This window comes from Balearica regulorum, chromosome 7 (assembly GCF_011004875.1).
Source record: "Balearica regulorum gibbericeps isolate bBalReg1 chromosome 7, bBalReg1.pri, whole genome shotgun sequence".
Classification (NCBI taxonomy): Eukaryota; Metazoa; Chordata; class Aves; order Gruiformes; family Gruidae; genus Balearica; species Balearica regulorum.
Genome location: NC_046190.1, coordinates 33,802,883 through 33,817,274, shown reverse-complemented (window position 1 = coordinate 33,817,274; position 14,392 = coordinate 33,802,883). Strand labels below are relative to the sequence as shown.

At 46.9% G+C, this 14,392-nt stretch overlaps 1 protein-coding gene across 1 annotated transcript in view; it reads right to left on the bottom strand.

Moving 5' to 3' along the window:
* Positions 1-1,685: 1,685 nt before the first annotated feature.
* The window catches only part of ARID5B (AT-rich interaction domain 5B), a 122,099-nt gene continuing 109,392 nt past the window's right edge, over positions 1,686-14,392 (bottom strand). Inside the window, 2 exon segments of the mRNA XM_075757911.1 lie at positions 1,686-7,578; positions 11,442-11,640. Of these exon segments, the coding sequence (XP_075614026.1) occupies positions 5,428-7,578; positions 11,442-11,640 (2,350 nt within the window). The 3' untranslated portion in view covers positions 1,686-5,427.

Below are 14,392 nucleotides of genomic sequence, written 5' to 3'. Positions count from 1 at the left end.
GAAGAGGTTTGCTAGAGGGTCTCGTCTTCTCCCATAGCGTCGCAGCTGGTGTGGGGCCGGCACATATGGCGTGATTATTTACTGTTTCTCACAACACAAGAATAAACAAGCATCGAAGGAAATTATCAGGCAGCACGTTAAACCAGAGGAAGGTTTATTCTGTCTGCTCATACACAGTGCGTACTGAAACCATGGAAGTCCTTGCACAGCCTGCTCTAAGCAGCAAATGATCGAACGAGGCCTCAGACATCGAGAGAGCAGACCTCTGTCGAGGACAATTAAGTGCAGCAGTGACCCTCGTGCTGTCTCCGGAAGCGCCTTGCTGGGAGCCGTGCCGGTGGGTCACACCACACGTGCCCATCGTGCCCTCACACCCGCTCCCGGGCCGTCCCCACGGCAGAGGCGGCGCAGGGCTGCACGGGGCCGCTCTACCCAGCTGTGCATGGGGACCGGGCAGGCGTCACCCCGGCTTCCCCCAGGCACACCCAGCCTGTACATCAACACAGCCCCACGGCACTCAACGGCACCGCGCTGCTCCACGCGTGCCCAATGGCTGCCTCTTCCCCCGAGCTGGTATTTCCCCTCATTTCCCAGCACACACACAAAAAATGCTCTTTTTTTTTTGAGACTTTCCCTCAACCGCAGCGCCTATCTGGAAGCCTCATCTAATGGTGACGTCAACCTGGCCTGTGCTCGCCTGGCTGCAGCACGGTTAGGGGAGCAGATCGCCCGCTGCACGCCATGCTCCCGTACTTCCCCGCAGGCGGGGGGTTACGCAGCCATCAGCACGTACGGTAACTGCGCCCCAGCCTCGGCCTGTGGGTTGCGGTGCCCTCGGAGATGCCGAGCGGGAAAGAGCTCCTTGGGCACCGGCGATCGCTGGCACTGCAAACAGCCTCAGCCATGCCTGAGCTCACGGCTTCAGCTCTGGGGCTCCCACGGATGGGGAAGGTCCCCCCCCACTCCCTTCCCCAGGACCACGTTGCTGAGCCAGTCTGGGACTGGAGGGTGGCCCCAGCTGCCGCGACATGCCTGCCCACTGCCGAGCCGTGCCGGGCAAGGGCGGTACCCGGCCCCGGCCTACAGCAAGGGAATGATTTTCTCAGAGAGCAGGAGTGTAGCAGCGCTCGGACAGCACTGGCTGCAATAACGGTGTCTCAAAGGGCCACCACGTTTGGGCAGGCTTTTTGGACCCGTAGAGGAACAGACTACAAATTAATTTGACTTGGTGGATGTTTACAGTCATCAGCAAAATTACTAGCTAGCATCCAACTCACTCCAAAATCTTACTCATGGTCGAGCTGGGAAGAACGGGGCGATTTTCAGATCCCAGCTGGAACCTGCAGTACTGGTGGAAAAAAATCCTGCTCCGAGATGCAAACGAAGCAAATTTGCTACTGGATCCACTGGATGTTATCCCCTCAAAAGCTACTCCTACAGTCAGCCTGCCCACAGCCACGCTTTAATGCAAGCGCACTGCAGAAATAGAGGGGCACTGACTGAAGATCTTGTCTCTTCCTCCTTTAGGAAATTGCAAACTTCCATTTCTTTAATCTAATCATTTGCAGGAGGAGATATTTTCTCTAGAAAAGCCAATATAAGAGGGCTGAAAGGTCGGATGGGATAATATGTAATCCATTGCGATAAGGGCTGTTTACAGAATTATTAATCAAACACAAAAGGGAACAGATAGTAACATTTTTTATTAAATATTACAGTGGATCAAAAAGTACAAAATATCTTTTGCCTGCTATGTGATTGGGAAACTATTGGCACATAATACAGTATCAAAAGCATTAATAAGTACAATTTGGAAAACATACAAAAATTGAGTGTTTATAGTTGGCTCAGCTTTATTTCTGGTAGTGTTTAAACTAACGCAAAGGTTACTCAATAACCTTTTAAATGGGAAACTATATAATATTACTGGGCCATTTTTATATATACAAATCATCACCTTACAGAGCATATAGGCTACATAACTTGAATCACAAAAAGTATACAATATTTACAACAAAAGAAAGTTAAAAAAGTATAAACAGCTAGTAGATTATGCTGCCATTATTAGAACATATTTAAAACTGCGGGGCTGGGGGGAGAAGGGAGGAAGAGGAGGAAGAGAACGAGTGAAGTATCAGCCACGCGTACAGCAAACACCGCGGGAAGCGCTCACGGCAGCGCTGCCAACGCCACCCGCCTCACACCAGCGCAAGAAGCCCCGTTGCTCCTTAAAATCACGACAATTGCCAAACCGGGCCAGGCGCGACCTCGCTGACCACCGCAAGGGCAGGGACCAGGCGGGGAGCGGCGAGGGGACCCCAGCAGTGGTCTCTGGGGGTGGCAGCCCCGTGCCACCCCCTCCCCCCCAAACCGGGGCAGGGGTGCTGGCGGAGGCAGGCGCTGGGCTCGCCTCCTGCACCAGCTCCGAGGGCTGCCCAGCCAACTCCTCTGCAGCCGGGACAAACTCCTTCCCAGGCACCGGCACGCTTCTCGTGTCAGCCCAGCACGCCGGCAAGACAGAGCTGCTGCGCAAGGCCGGCGCGTTCTGGCCCAGCCCCGCGAGGGGCAGGGATCTCGCCGGGAGTCAGACCCCGCTGCCCACGCGTTTCGCGCAGCCCGGCTCAGCGCGCGGTCAGAAGCCACACGCGAGCTGTTTGCTGCCGGGCCTTTTCCTTTGAATCTCACAACCTTTAGCATCCCTAATGAATCCTGGACATAGTGCGTTTGAATTGCAACATTTCTTGGAACTGGCTCCTGGTAAATAGATTTATGACTCTATTGCCAATTAGATTCCACAGTTTCCTTTACAAACCTACCAATAACAATGGTTTGATTGCACAAAGAAAGGCTTGTGCAATTTCATTCAATAATAAGGCCCCTTGAACTCAAACAATGCAAACAAAGCCCCATTTAAGACATTTAAAAAAAAAACAACCAGACTTTTCAGGCAATGGAGAATTCAATAGTCTTTTGAAAGATTTCCAAGATTTCTGTTAAGAGTTTTTAAACAAATAATGCACCGCTTCTCTTGGGGGTTTATGCTACCATTTCTCCTCCTTTGCCCTGACGTTTTGCTCAGTATATTATGAGCTCCCCCAGCCAGCGGCGGCCAGTCTCCCCGCGGGGCGAGCGAGGAGCCTTCCTCCCGTCTCCCCGGCCCCGCGCTGCCTCAGCACAGCCCCAAGAAGGCTACCGTCAAACTGCAACGGGACGTAACCAAAAGGGAAATCGGACACGTCGCGTGAACAAATGCACGACTCCAGGACACACGACTTAACCGAAACAAGAGAGAGAAGCGTTTGCTTCGCCAAACACATGACAAGCTTCTGTTTGCGTTTGCTGTAGATTTTTATATTCTCTCCCCTTCCCCCCGCCCTCCTCCCCCCATCCCCAAACCCCTGATTCTCACGTGATTCAAATCTAGTGCAACTTTACTAGAGATGTCCTCCACACTGCGGCCCCTGCCCGGCTGAGCCTGCGGTTCTGCTTCCTGTACGATTTGTGGAGCAGCAGGATGCGCTGCACTGGCACATCCATGTTCTAAGTTCTACTAGTCTGTTTATCGATCAATTAAATATAGTTTTACCACAGGAATATAAAGTATTTAATTGAAGAAGCTGGATCTTTAACAGTAGACGAGTATATTATTCTGGTTTCCACCTTTGGATATTAAGTATGATACATTATATATTGTATTTGGCTTCATATCATGGGAAAATTTAATGACATGCCTAGCATGCAAAGTGTTTCTTAGTAGTTTCCATTTTTCTTTCCGTATTGATTACGCTGTCTTTGAACAGTAACTGAGATGGTTTGAATCGCAACCAATTTTCACATTGTAAAAAGCCTCCAAGTCACACTTCGCTTTGTCGATGTCTACGCTCAGCTGCGTGGTGGTGATCTCCTTCAAGGTGAATATACATCCACAAGGAAGCTCTTCCATCAGGAAAACCCAGCCCCTCCATGCCCGGGCTCTGCCGCTGCGAAAGGATGCCCAGGGAGAGGCTGAGATCCCCGCGAGGGCGTGGAAGGACCATCCCGACCACTGCACGCAACCCCCTACCTGTCCTACCGAGCCTGGCCGCTCGCGGGGCACGGCCCCGTTAGCCTCTGATCCAAATCAACATTGGTGCCTGTCCTAATTTCCGAAATCCTCGACATTTCTCACAAATCACAAATGCGTTTTCTGGACTCCTTTGTCATCCAGCAGCTAGTGCCAGGGAGGCTGGTTTTGTTTGCTAGACCGTTTCTCTGGTAGGCAGGAGGGTTTCACAGCCTAGGTAAGCTTAAGTACAACGCTCGACAAATTCACGGACCACGATACGGGAAAGCAAAGCTCAGTGGGAGGGGAGAAGTGGCGCAGGAGCCATCGCAACAACAGGAGGAGGGCGAGAGGTGCTCAGCACCTCGCAGGGGCGGGCCATGGGGAAAGGAACCTTGTTTGCATCCTTGCACCGTAACATCACCTACGGTATGTTTGTGACCATCAAGATTAATCTGAACCAGTTGCTTCAGTTTGTAAACAGTAAATGTTACCACAAAAACGAAACAAAAACACTGCTCAAAAGTATAAAGAAACTGGAAAAATTACAAACACATTAAAAAAAAAAATTAGGACAGCCACAGCCTTTAAAAAAAGTTGCAGATAAAATGATACTGTTTAATTTAAAAAAAAAAAACCAACCCAAAACAAACATAAAGAGCACAGAATATACTGGACAAACAAAACTATATAAATTATTGTGACCAAATGTGACACCGGTAGTTTACGAAGTGGATATGTACAGTCAAATTAAACAGTGTTTACCCTTCTGTTCTAATAGTGTTAAAATGAAAAAAAATCTATTGCCGTTTTACTATACATTGCATTGATTGAATCTTTAAAAGTCAGGAAAAGTTACCCAAAAAAGCACATCCACTGATTGTACGGATTCTCGGCCCGCTTCTCCTTTCCAGGTTCATCTTGAGTCCTCGACTCATTTGCAACAACGCACGGCCTCCGGTCCTCGGCTCAGTGAAAGGCACCGCAGCCCTCGCCTGGGATTTCAGTGAGCTCAGGACTGGGCCTGCATTTCCATGGCTCCCTTTGAACATTTGCTCTTAACCATATACTAGTCCTTTCAGAAAACACATATGCAAAATCAAATTATTTTTTTCTTTTTTTTTTGTTGTGTTTGGTTTTTTTTTGTTTGAGATTTTTTTTTTTCCCCAGGGGCAGGGATAAGGGGCAAGGGGGGCTGATGTGGGACCCAGAATTAAAGAAGCAGTCCTGTCTCCAAACGCCGAAGCGCTCTGCTGGGCGGGGTACGACTGTGTCCTGGTTGACAAAAATACAGATCGCTAAATCTGCGAGACATCATCACAGGGGGAGGAATGTCGCTAACTTAACTTTTCTCCTCAGACCATTTTTTTGGGAGCCGAGGGGGTTTACAGTTTTGTGCTGGGATGTACAGAGGACAGCTGGGAAGGTGGGAACGCGGCTTGAGGGTTTATAGCAGCTAAAGGATAAATGCTGTTATGCAAAAGGTCACCATAGGAACTTCCTACAGGTGTTGCTGCAGCTAAGTGTCTGTACAGTTGCTGAGAGCTTGCGGGGGACGTGAGGAATTGTCTCTGCACCATGAAGGAGTGAAGAGCCAAAGGCTGCATTAGTGGGGAGAGCACGGTCTGATTTTTCAAGTACTGCAGGGGATGAGAATACCCGGGCGGGAGGCGATTGTTCAGCCCTGTGCACAGGCTTCCCGGATACAAGCCTGGGAAGATGGGGGCTGAAAGGGGAAATTTGTGGCTTTCCAGCATGCTGCCAGAATGGAGGCTGTGCACCGGCTTGCTGCCTTCCCCCTCCGGGTCGGGAACCTTGTCTTTCGCCAGGGTCTCCTTTGGTAAGTGCAGAGGAGAGACAGCTCGGATTTTTTTTTCAGAAATGACTTTGTCCAAATCCTCCAGGCTCCGTTTCAAAGGCCGGGCAGCCCCCACGTTTTGAGGGCTCGTTCTGCGGCTGATGATAGGATGCACCATCCCCTCCATCTTCCTCAGGTTCTCCAGCCTCTGAGCCTGCTGCTTCCCAGACCTGTGGAGCAACTCGCTGTGTTTTTTCGGGGCTGTCATGGCCATGGGGGACACGCGGCAGGCTTTGGGGTTACAGTCCAGGCTCACCGCCTGGCTGCTAGCAGACTGGAACGGGGAGATACCTTTGCCTTCTTGCTGGGCCATGGATGAATGAGGGAGGCTGGAGCCTGGAGCCTTTGCAGTCTGTTTGTGTATGCTCTTTGGAAGACTCAAATCTGTTGGCTGATCATCTGAAGAGGCCTCCACTGCTGTCTTTTTTTCTTGCTGATGCAAAGACGGGCGATAATTTAAATTTAGTTTTTCTTGGTGCTTGTGTTGAGTAAAAGTAGAAATATTTTCAGACTCTCTGAACATATCCCGGGGGAGGTACTTTGATGTCTGTTCATTATTAAGGTGGTGTTCTGTGTGCCTATAAAGACTGTGCAGATGAGGTGATGAATAAAAATCTGCCAAGAAAGTGGGCACATGGGAGTGCTGCAGTGCCCTTTTCTCACTCATTTTATCTTTGCAGTCCTGGATATCCGTCTTCGGTACGTACGACTCGGCGAGAGAACTGAGGTGATGTTTTGAAAAATCACAGCGCTGAGGATCCGGTTTACCTAGCATGTCATGTTTAAAAACATCATTAATCGATTTCCTTTCCTCCTTGGTTTTAAAACTCTGTACGTGTTGTATGACTGAGGGCCTATTAATTGCTACAGGATCAGAATTAGGGGCGTGGGGACCTTGTGATATGCTGGAGGACAGCTCATCTCTGCCGTTCAGTTTCTTTTTGCTGATCAAAGGTGGAGGAGAACCATAAGGATAGCTGCACGACAGGGCTGCCCCACTGACCTGTGACAGCAGCTTCTTCTTTGCCAGGGGTGACATGATGCCTGGATTACCCTTTGAGTAGAGCAGCGGTGTGTAACCAAAAGTGGGGTCGTCGTTCATGGACCCGGGCAGTTCCTTTTCCTTGAACATGTCGAAGTTCTGGACCACCAGTACTTTGGGCGTTTGCTTTAGTGCATTGTGGATATCTTCATTTCCCAGCTGGTCAACTTTCACCGTGCAGTTTGCAATGTAATCAGCCATCCCTGGCAATTTGTCATCTTCCGTGTCGCTCTGAGTGGGCAGCTGGACCGGGAAAGCCGTGAAGGGCATTTCCGGAGGTTCGCCTTCTAAGCTGTCAGTAAAAGCTTTGTGTAGTCTTTGTTCAGGCTTTGTGTCTTCCAGGGCATCTGCCGGGGGATGTAAGCGTTTCGTGACGGTGGCATCCAGCACGGTGTCTTCTTCTGGGGGCACGGATATACTTGGGAAAGAGGACGAGTGCTGACCCTCCTCCTTGGCTTTCTCACTGTTTGTGCTGTTTTCTGTCAGGTCTGTCTTTTCCAGAGGCAGTGGCCGAGCTGTCTCTGGCAAAAGAGATGGAGGGCCTTGCATGGGTTGTTTCATCTCTCCCGCTGTAGGATGTTCAGGGAAATTTTTCTGGTCTGCTGATTCTTGATCCTTCTCTTGTTCTGACGAAACCTAATAAAACGATTCAACAGACAGTAATAAGAACACGGTGCGTTTCGGCAGACTGCTCATAAGATCATACACAGTACACTGTTGGCTACTGTTAGAGAAGTACTTGTCAATCACCTTGAAGGCTCTAACGCCAGGTATCGGACTCAAAGAAACATACCTCCTGGAAATATTAAGAAATACACCATCCCTGCCAGAGTCACAATAAGGCATTTCAAAACACCAGATGTTTGTAACCTGATGAGAGGGACCAGTGGCTTGACCAGATAGCTAAACGCTGAGGTTATACTCTTTTAGAATTAATTAGGCAAATGCCGGAGAGCAGACTTCATAGCACAAATGAAAAGGCTACAGAAATTTCTTTGGCTGGCCAACTTCACCTACGAAAACGACACAAAGATTCCCATGTTTTTTTCTTAGTGTTTCTCCAGCGTAGCTATCTTAAAATTCAGTGATCACAGAGGAGATCATTCACACCCAGTTCTGCATTAAAGTGTGAAAATGATAGAAATGGCATACTAGGAATCCCTATTGTAGGCAGCAAATCACTGCCACAGCTTAACTAGGACACACATTTTTTTATTAACGGATTAAAATGAAGTTGTCAACATTCAGTAAGTGTGTGTGCCCGCTATTACAAACATGGCTTTTATATGTTATCGTCAATGGGACCGCAGCTCTTTCTGCTCCCCCATTAATAAAGCTTGTGTGCACAATTCACACTATTCATCCCATTATGTAGCCGGCTGAACTGTGACCCACAGAGGTCACCAGAGCATCCCATCTGCGATCCAGCTGACTGACAGCCCTTTACAAAACTGCTGTCAGTCTCCTCTGACATGTCGTGGTAGAAGACAGTCATAAAGCAGCAGCATTGTGTGAGTCCTTTATTATTATTGTTTTCTTTCTTTCTTCATTGTAAAGATAAGACGCATCGAGAAAGTTATTATCTAAATGCTGCTTTATGGTCTGTCATAGGAGCAGGGGATCGGAGAAGGTCCTAATGAATCTAAGTCTCTCAGAGATTTATTTCTTCACAGCTGCTTTTAAATATTCCTGTCTGTTTGGTCGGCCTATTAGTTACAGCGTCTGTTAGTCATCCTAACGTCTTCTTTTTAAACTCATAGCTGCCTTTTGCAGCCAAATACCATCATTAGGTCCTTTACAAAGTACCATCGCTAGTCTCTTGAGCTTATAAAATTACAGGAAAATACCAGACAGATGAGCAAAGCAAGGAGGAGGGAAAAAAAAAAGGAGAAATCATATTTAATAACTGTACATTCTGCTCCGTATTTCTGTTAAGCAACATTTTGATTGTAGTTTTAGCTATTGTGAGGAAATCTGCAGTCTAAGGCTAATAGCATTTTGTCTGGTATCTCGTTACATTGACAATGTCATTGTGACGGCAGGAAAACAGTGAAGAGCACAAAAGCAAATGCAACCCTAATAAATTAAAGTTATGTTCTCTCCCTGCATACTTCTTGTAGTGTATGAGTTTAACATGCAATTGAGAGGACCGCACATTTGTAACTTGATTACGCTTTTACAGCTCCCAGCCATGGCCAGCTTCTAGGCCACATGCAGAAATGGTTTAAGCTGTAGCTCGGCTGGGGTCATGCCTACGCATCTACCCGTGTGGCTAGAGACGCACCACTGCTGGGCCTGGATGGGGACTACACCCAAATGTGGAGTTTGGCACCGGGCTCCACTGCTGGGGGACGGCGGGGGCGAGAGGGACATGCAACCTTCTGCCTGGCTCCGGCAGGCTCGCATTTCACTCCACTCAAAGACGCTGGACGTCTCATTGTTGCTGGTCCCATAAGGGCCGCGTCCTGGGCATGGAGCCCTCCCTATGGCAGAACACGGACGAGCTCTGCAGCTCTGCACCCACCCTGGGTGGAGGCACCCACCCCTGCAGGGCCCTTTGCTGCTCGGGCTTCGTGTGACCACCTACCGCAGGGTGACCTGCACCAAGGCTGAGGTCCTTAATCGCCCATCCTGATTAAACAGGGGCAGGACACATCTTCTACCACAGTCAGGGAGGAGACATTAATTCTGCTATAAAAGGTACCATTTTACAATAGGAAATTGCCATAACTGTACCTTTTTATTGTCTCGTCTAGGCTCCCTACATTTCCGATAAATGCAGCTTAAGAACTCTTCCTGCAAACCACACAAAAATAACTGCAGTTTAAGCAGCAGGAAGTTTGAGATAGGGAACAACAAAAGCAAGGAAATTCAAAGTTAAGGCTGACGGTCTGTTGCTGACTTGTTATGTTGTGCTTAGCGGTGGCGGTATGGATAGCGTGTAACGTATCTTACTGATCCAAGACCCCTCAATAAATAACCAGGCATGAAGGAAGACAGGGGAGGGAGCACAAGCCTTCACTTCGCATCTCCCTGCTTTGGGCAAATTTGTGTTGCAACCTTCCAGTGACTGAAACAGGTTTGTGCGCACTCTCCTCTCTATGTATTTTCATCAGAAGCGGAGGGGGTTTCCCCCAACAGGGTTCCCTGCTTTAAAATTACAGTGCAAGAGAAAACAAAAAACCCTCCCCTCTCCGTGGAGTGCTCTTACATTAGATATTAAAGGTACTGTCGATCAGGGCAATTTAAAAGACAAATTCTGGTTTGGATGGGAGATGAAATTGTCCTTGTAGGCACAACTTGAAGAGGCAGTGGGATGCGAAAACCAAAATTTTCTGTTCTCAAAACTGGGTACACGAAGTCTCAGAGGCACCCGTGTTTACTGGTCCTGCATTGTTTTTTTAAACAATGAGGAGGACTGGCGGTAGCTGACTCAATTCCAATTTCCAAACTGGTTTAGAAACAGGACTTATGTACCTGCCAGACGGCAATGAAGTCAAAGGAGCAGCCATAGTCTGCCGGGCATGTCATGTGTTTCGACGTTCTTTAAATACTTACTTTCACTGCAACGCCTTGAAGGCTGCTGCGATCTGGCAGACTGAGACAGGAAAAACAACGTCTTGTGTAGGGTTTGTGTGCGAGGAGCTTCACCACCTCCTTCACACAGGGTGCAAGCAGGGCATAGGAGAGAGTGGGCAGGATGTGCAAAAGAAAGTGCTTAAGTAACACCGCAGCAAAACCCTCACTGACTTCACATCACTTAGCAACACGTGAAATTTACCCTTATTTGCAGACAAATATGAATTCTACTGATCTATCTTACCCCTGTGAACACAAACTCTACTCCATGAGAGCTGTCCTACATCTGCAGGTGACCAAATAGGTACCTATCTCAGCTGAAAACCATCTGTGAGAGTGAAGTTGGTCTCAGTTAGGGCTTGGAAGGTGGTTGCCTCAAAATCTGACCTTTTAGTCCAATGAGAAATTTGGTATAACACGATAAAAATCCCAGGGAGTGGTACGTTTTTTGACAGACAAGCATACATCTGTAAGCACAGAGGGGCTGATCCAGAGGTTACCATTATAAAAATCAGCTGTGTCCAACAGTTACCACAGTATTATCAACAGTATTAGAGGTTCCCCCACCCTATACTTAGATTAGGAAATAACTGTGGTAGTTGTGTGGTTTCCTTTTGGCAGCTGCTGATCTTTCAGTGGTGACCACTGTATAATACAATGAGCAGAAATGGTGCTTGTTACATCCAGCGCTTGGTCTTCTGCCATAACTGCTATGCAATATGGAGCTAACCGGTTGCTGCCTGTAGCCCAGCAAAATCCCAGCTCAGACAGTACCACAACTGAATTTCCATTGCTGAGCAAACTCAAAGGCCAACTAGTTGGAATTCTCCAGTTTAAATTATGTATTTTATCATTGGATTTCACAGGATTAAAGCTGTACATTTTTAATTGAAAAGTTGAAAAGCAGGAAAGCAACCAACCTCAGATGCATCTTGGGGTTTCTGTGCATTATCTTTTTCCTTCTTGCTCTTTTGGTTTTCATTTTTGATGCGTTTTGTTCCAGACACTTTTGTTTTCCCTTCACCCTCCTGGGAACTGTTATCCTGTTTTCGAGGTTTCACTGGAGGCAGTGGCTTATCTTCCTCTCCTTTAATAAATCTTTCATATGGCAGGATTAATCTAGGGGATTAAGGAACAAATAATTGATCAGGTTTTGCCATTCTAGCAAAGAACAAAATGTATCTACGACAAGCAGTTTACTTAATAAATCCATTTTCTTCTATGACATAAAAGCAACAGTGTAAACTCTAGATCTATAAATCCAAGTATGATAAATCAATTTATTTGGCAAGATTATCATGTGGCATAAATTCAGTGGAGCTGGAGTTGCTGCGGATCGGTTGACAGTAACGCTGCAGTGGTTTGTGCGGCTACACCAATTTGTACCAGATCAGGATATGAGCCACTACGTTTTAGACTGATTTAAAAAAAAAAAAAAACAAAAACCAAAAAATCCACCATTTGTTTTTATTTTCTCTCCCTACCCTTAAAAGCATGCAGCAAACCCCAGGCAAACACCTACAAAGCCACAGCCAACTCGATAACAGCTACACAATTTCGAGGCTGGTGGTTCCCCTGTGCAAGGGTGAGTGCCAGGAACTCGGGAGGAGAGCGTGGGGCTGCAGGAAAGCTCCGGCGGCGGGGCACAGCACCCCATATGCTGTGATCAGCATCAGCCCACTGCCACCCCTGCAAGGCGCCCACACAGCGACAGTCACCACGCTCCCTGCCTTTGCCACTGAGTCTTTTTTTTAAGGAGGAAGGGGAGAGGAAAAAGAGTGAAAAGCGAAGGAATTTTTCACTGTGGAAGTGTCCTCCACAAAGTGCGTGAAATCGCTTTAAAAAAGTGAGGAAGAAACAGACGCAACATATCCTCCCCTGAAAGCATCAAACACACTGAGTTTTAATCTATCTATTTTCCCTTTGCAATTCTTGATCTGAAAGGAAAAATAACTGATATAATTAAAAGGGATGGATTGCATTACAATCTCAGTTTCAACTTCAGTGATTAAAGTTTTTATAATGCATTTGGTATGATTAATGACTCACTGTGGGATTAATACAAGACTCAGACTTTAAAAATATGAACTTTAATACAGCAAACATAATTTGTTTTTAAAAAAAAAAGACAAGCTGACTCTATGAAGAAAACGTACTTTGCTTATAAACAACATAAATCTGTTCAAATAACAGGAATCCTTAATTATCTTTAATCTAAGACTCCAAGGCAGAAACCTCTTTGGTTCAGATATTCGTTTGTTATCCTAGAATCAGTTTCTAAGCATGCAATTTTGATTTACATACTTAGATGTTCAAACACAGTTTGGGCTTAAGAGAGCAGAAATTAGATTGCTCGTGATCATAATATTTTACATTTTAATAAAATACAACATAAATTATGTTAAAATATAAACCTAATTTATACTATATTAGAAACAAAATTCATTAACTGAGCATGCTCTGACATGGTATGTGCAAAGAGGCGTGAATAATACTTTCTAGCCCTGAATTTGGCAGGGCTCCAGTAATGAAGCTAAGCAGAGCCCACAGGGAATATTCATCTTCAGATCCCATTACAAACTGAGTTTAAACATGTTACAGCTGCTAAAACTGGAAACTGCTCCCTCTATGCAAACTTAGCAAAATAATACGTAGTTGCCAAATACCTGCTTCCCACTGTAATATTACAGTTAATGTTTATATAATAAAAAGCATAACTAAGCAGAATAAGAAAAAAATAATCTTGTTCATACTTGAGGCTGCTACATTTCATTCGCAAAGCGCAAATATCGGTGAAAACACTGAATTCCTCCCCGTGCTGCACAAAGCGCTTTGGACTTCACTAGAGGCAAGGCTGGGTTTCACCCAGGGCAACGTCAAGGCCGCTCTGCCATGTGTTAAATATTTAAAATCACTTTTAATAAAAACACATTTTATTACAATAATTGTTAGCACTGCGAGGGGAGTGTTTGGCTTTGTTTTGTTTCCATGGGAACGCGTCGCCCATTAAAAATCTACATATTCCACCCGTAAAGGTTTCAGACACCGTCCTGCGCCCCACGGGAGACGGAGACGCTCCCGGCCCGGAGCGGCCCGTTCCACGAAAGATGCCAGGCGATTAACTCTGAGGTGACGGCCGGGATGGGAGCAAGACCCGGGCCGACACGATTAATCACTGCTCGCGTGCTCACCACCCAGCCTTGTAGGGTAACGTGGGACACAAACTCCTCCTCCTCCTCCTCCTGCACCTCACCAGAACTCATTAGCTTTGGCGCTAATTAGTAACCGTGGCTTAAATTTCCTTCTCTGATCTTAAGGGTTCATGTGGGAGTACAAGGTTTTCATTTTAGTTATTTTTCACTGAGCTCAGCAGTTGGCAGGCCGACAGCAGTAAAAATACATTTCACATAGCCGGTCAAAGGCCCGGAGCCAGCGGCAGGAAATCTGGAATTAAATGTTTCGTGTATCGGGGAGGCGGCATGACTAAGGTAAAACTGAATCAAAACACAAGGACGGCTTGTTCTAGGATTTTCCCCTTCTCGTTTGAAACGAGGGCCGGCAGTTTGCCGTTCCCTGCCGCCGCTGAGGTGGTTTTTGGGGGCCGCGGGGGGCAGCTGGAGAGGAGCCGGGCAGCAATGCAGGCTGCAAGATCCCGGGGAGAAGCACCAACGCCAACAATTGCCGCCTCACGTAGAGATTTCCGTCAGTTGCAATTTTCACTGAATGTTTTTTCAGTTATCCTGTCATGGTACAACACAATTACCCACAGGATATGATCTTATCATTTGATTATTAGAAGTTTTTATAGCGCAGGAGTAATAAAGCTAATACAGCTCTCGGAACATGTAAGCAGCCGGCTCACATGCCATAA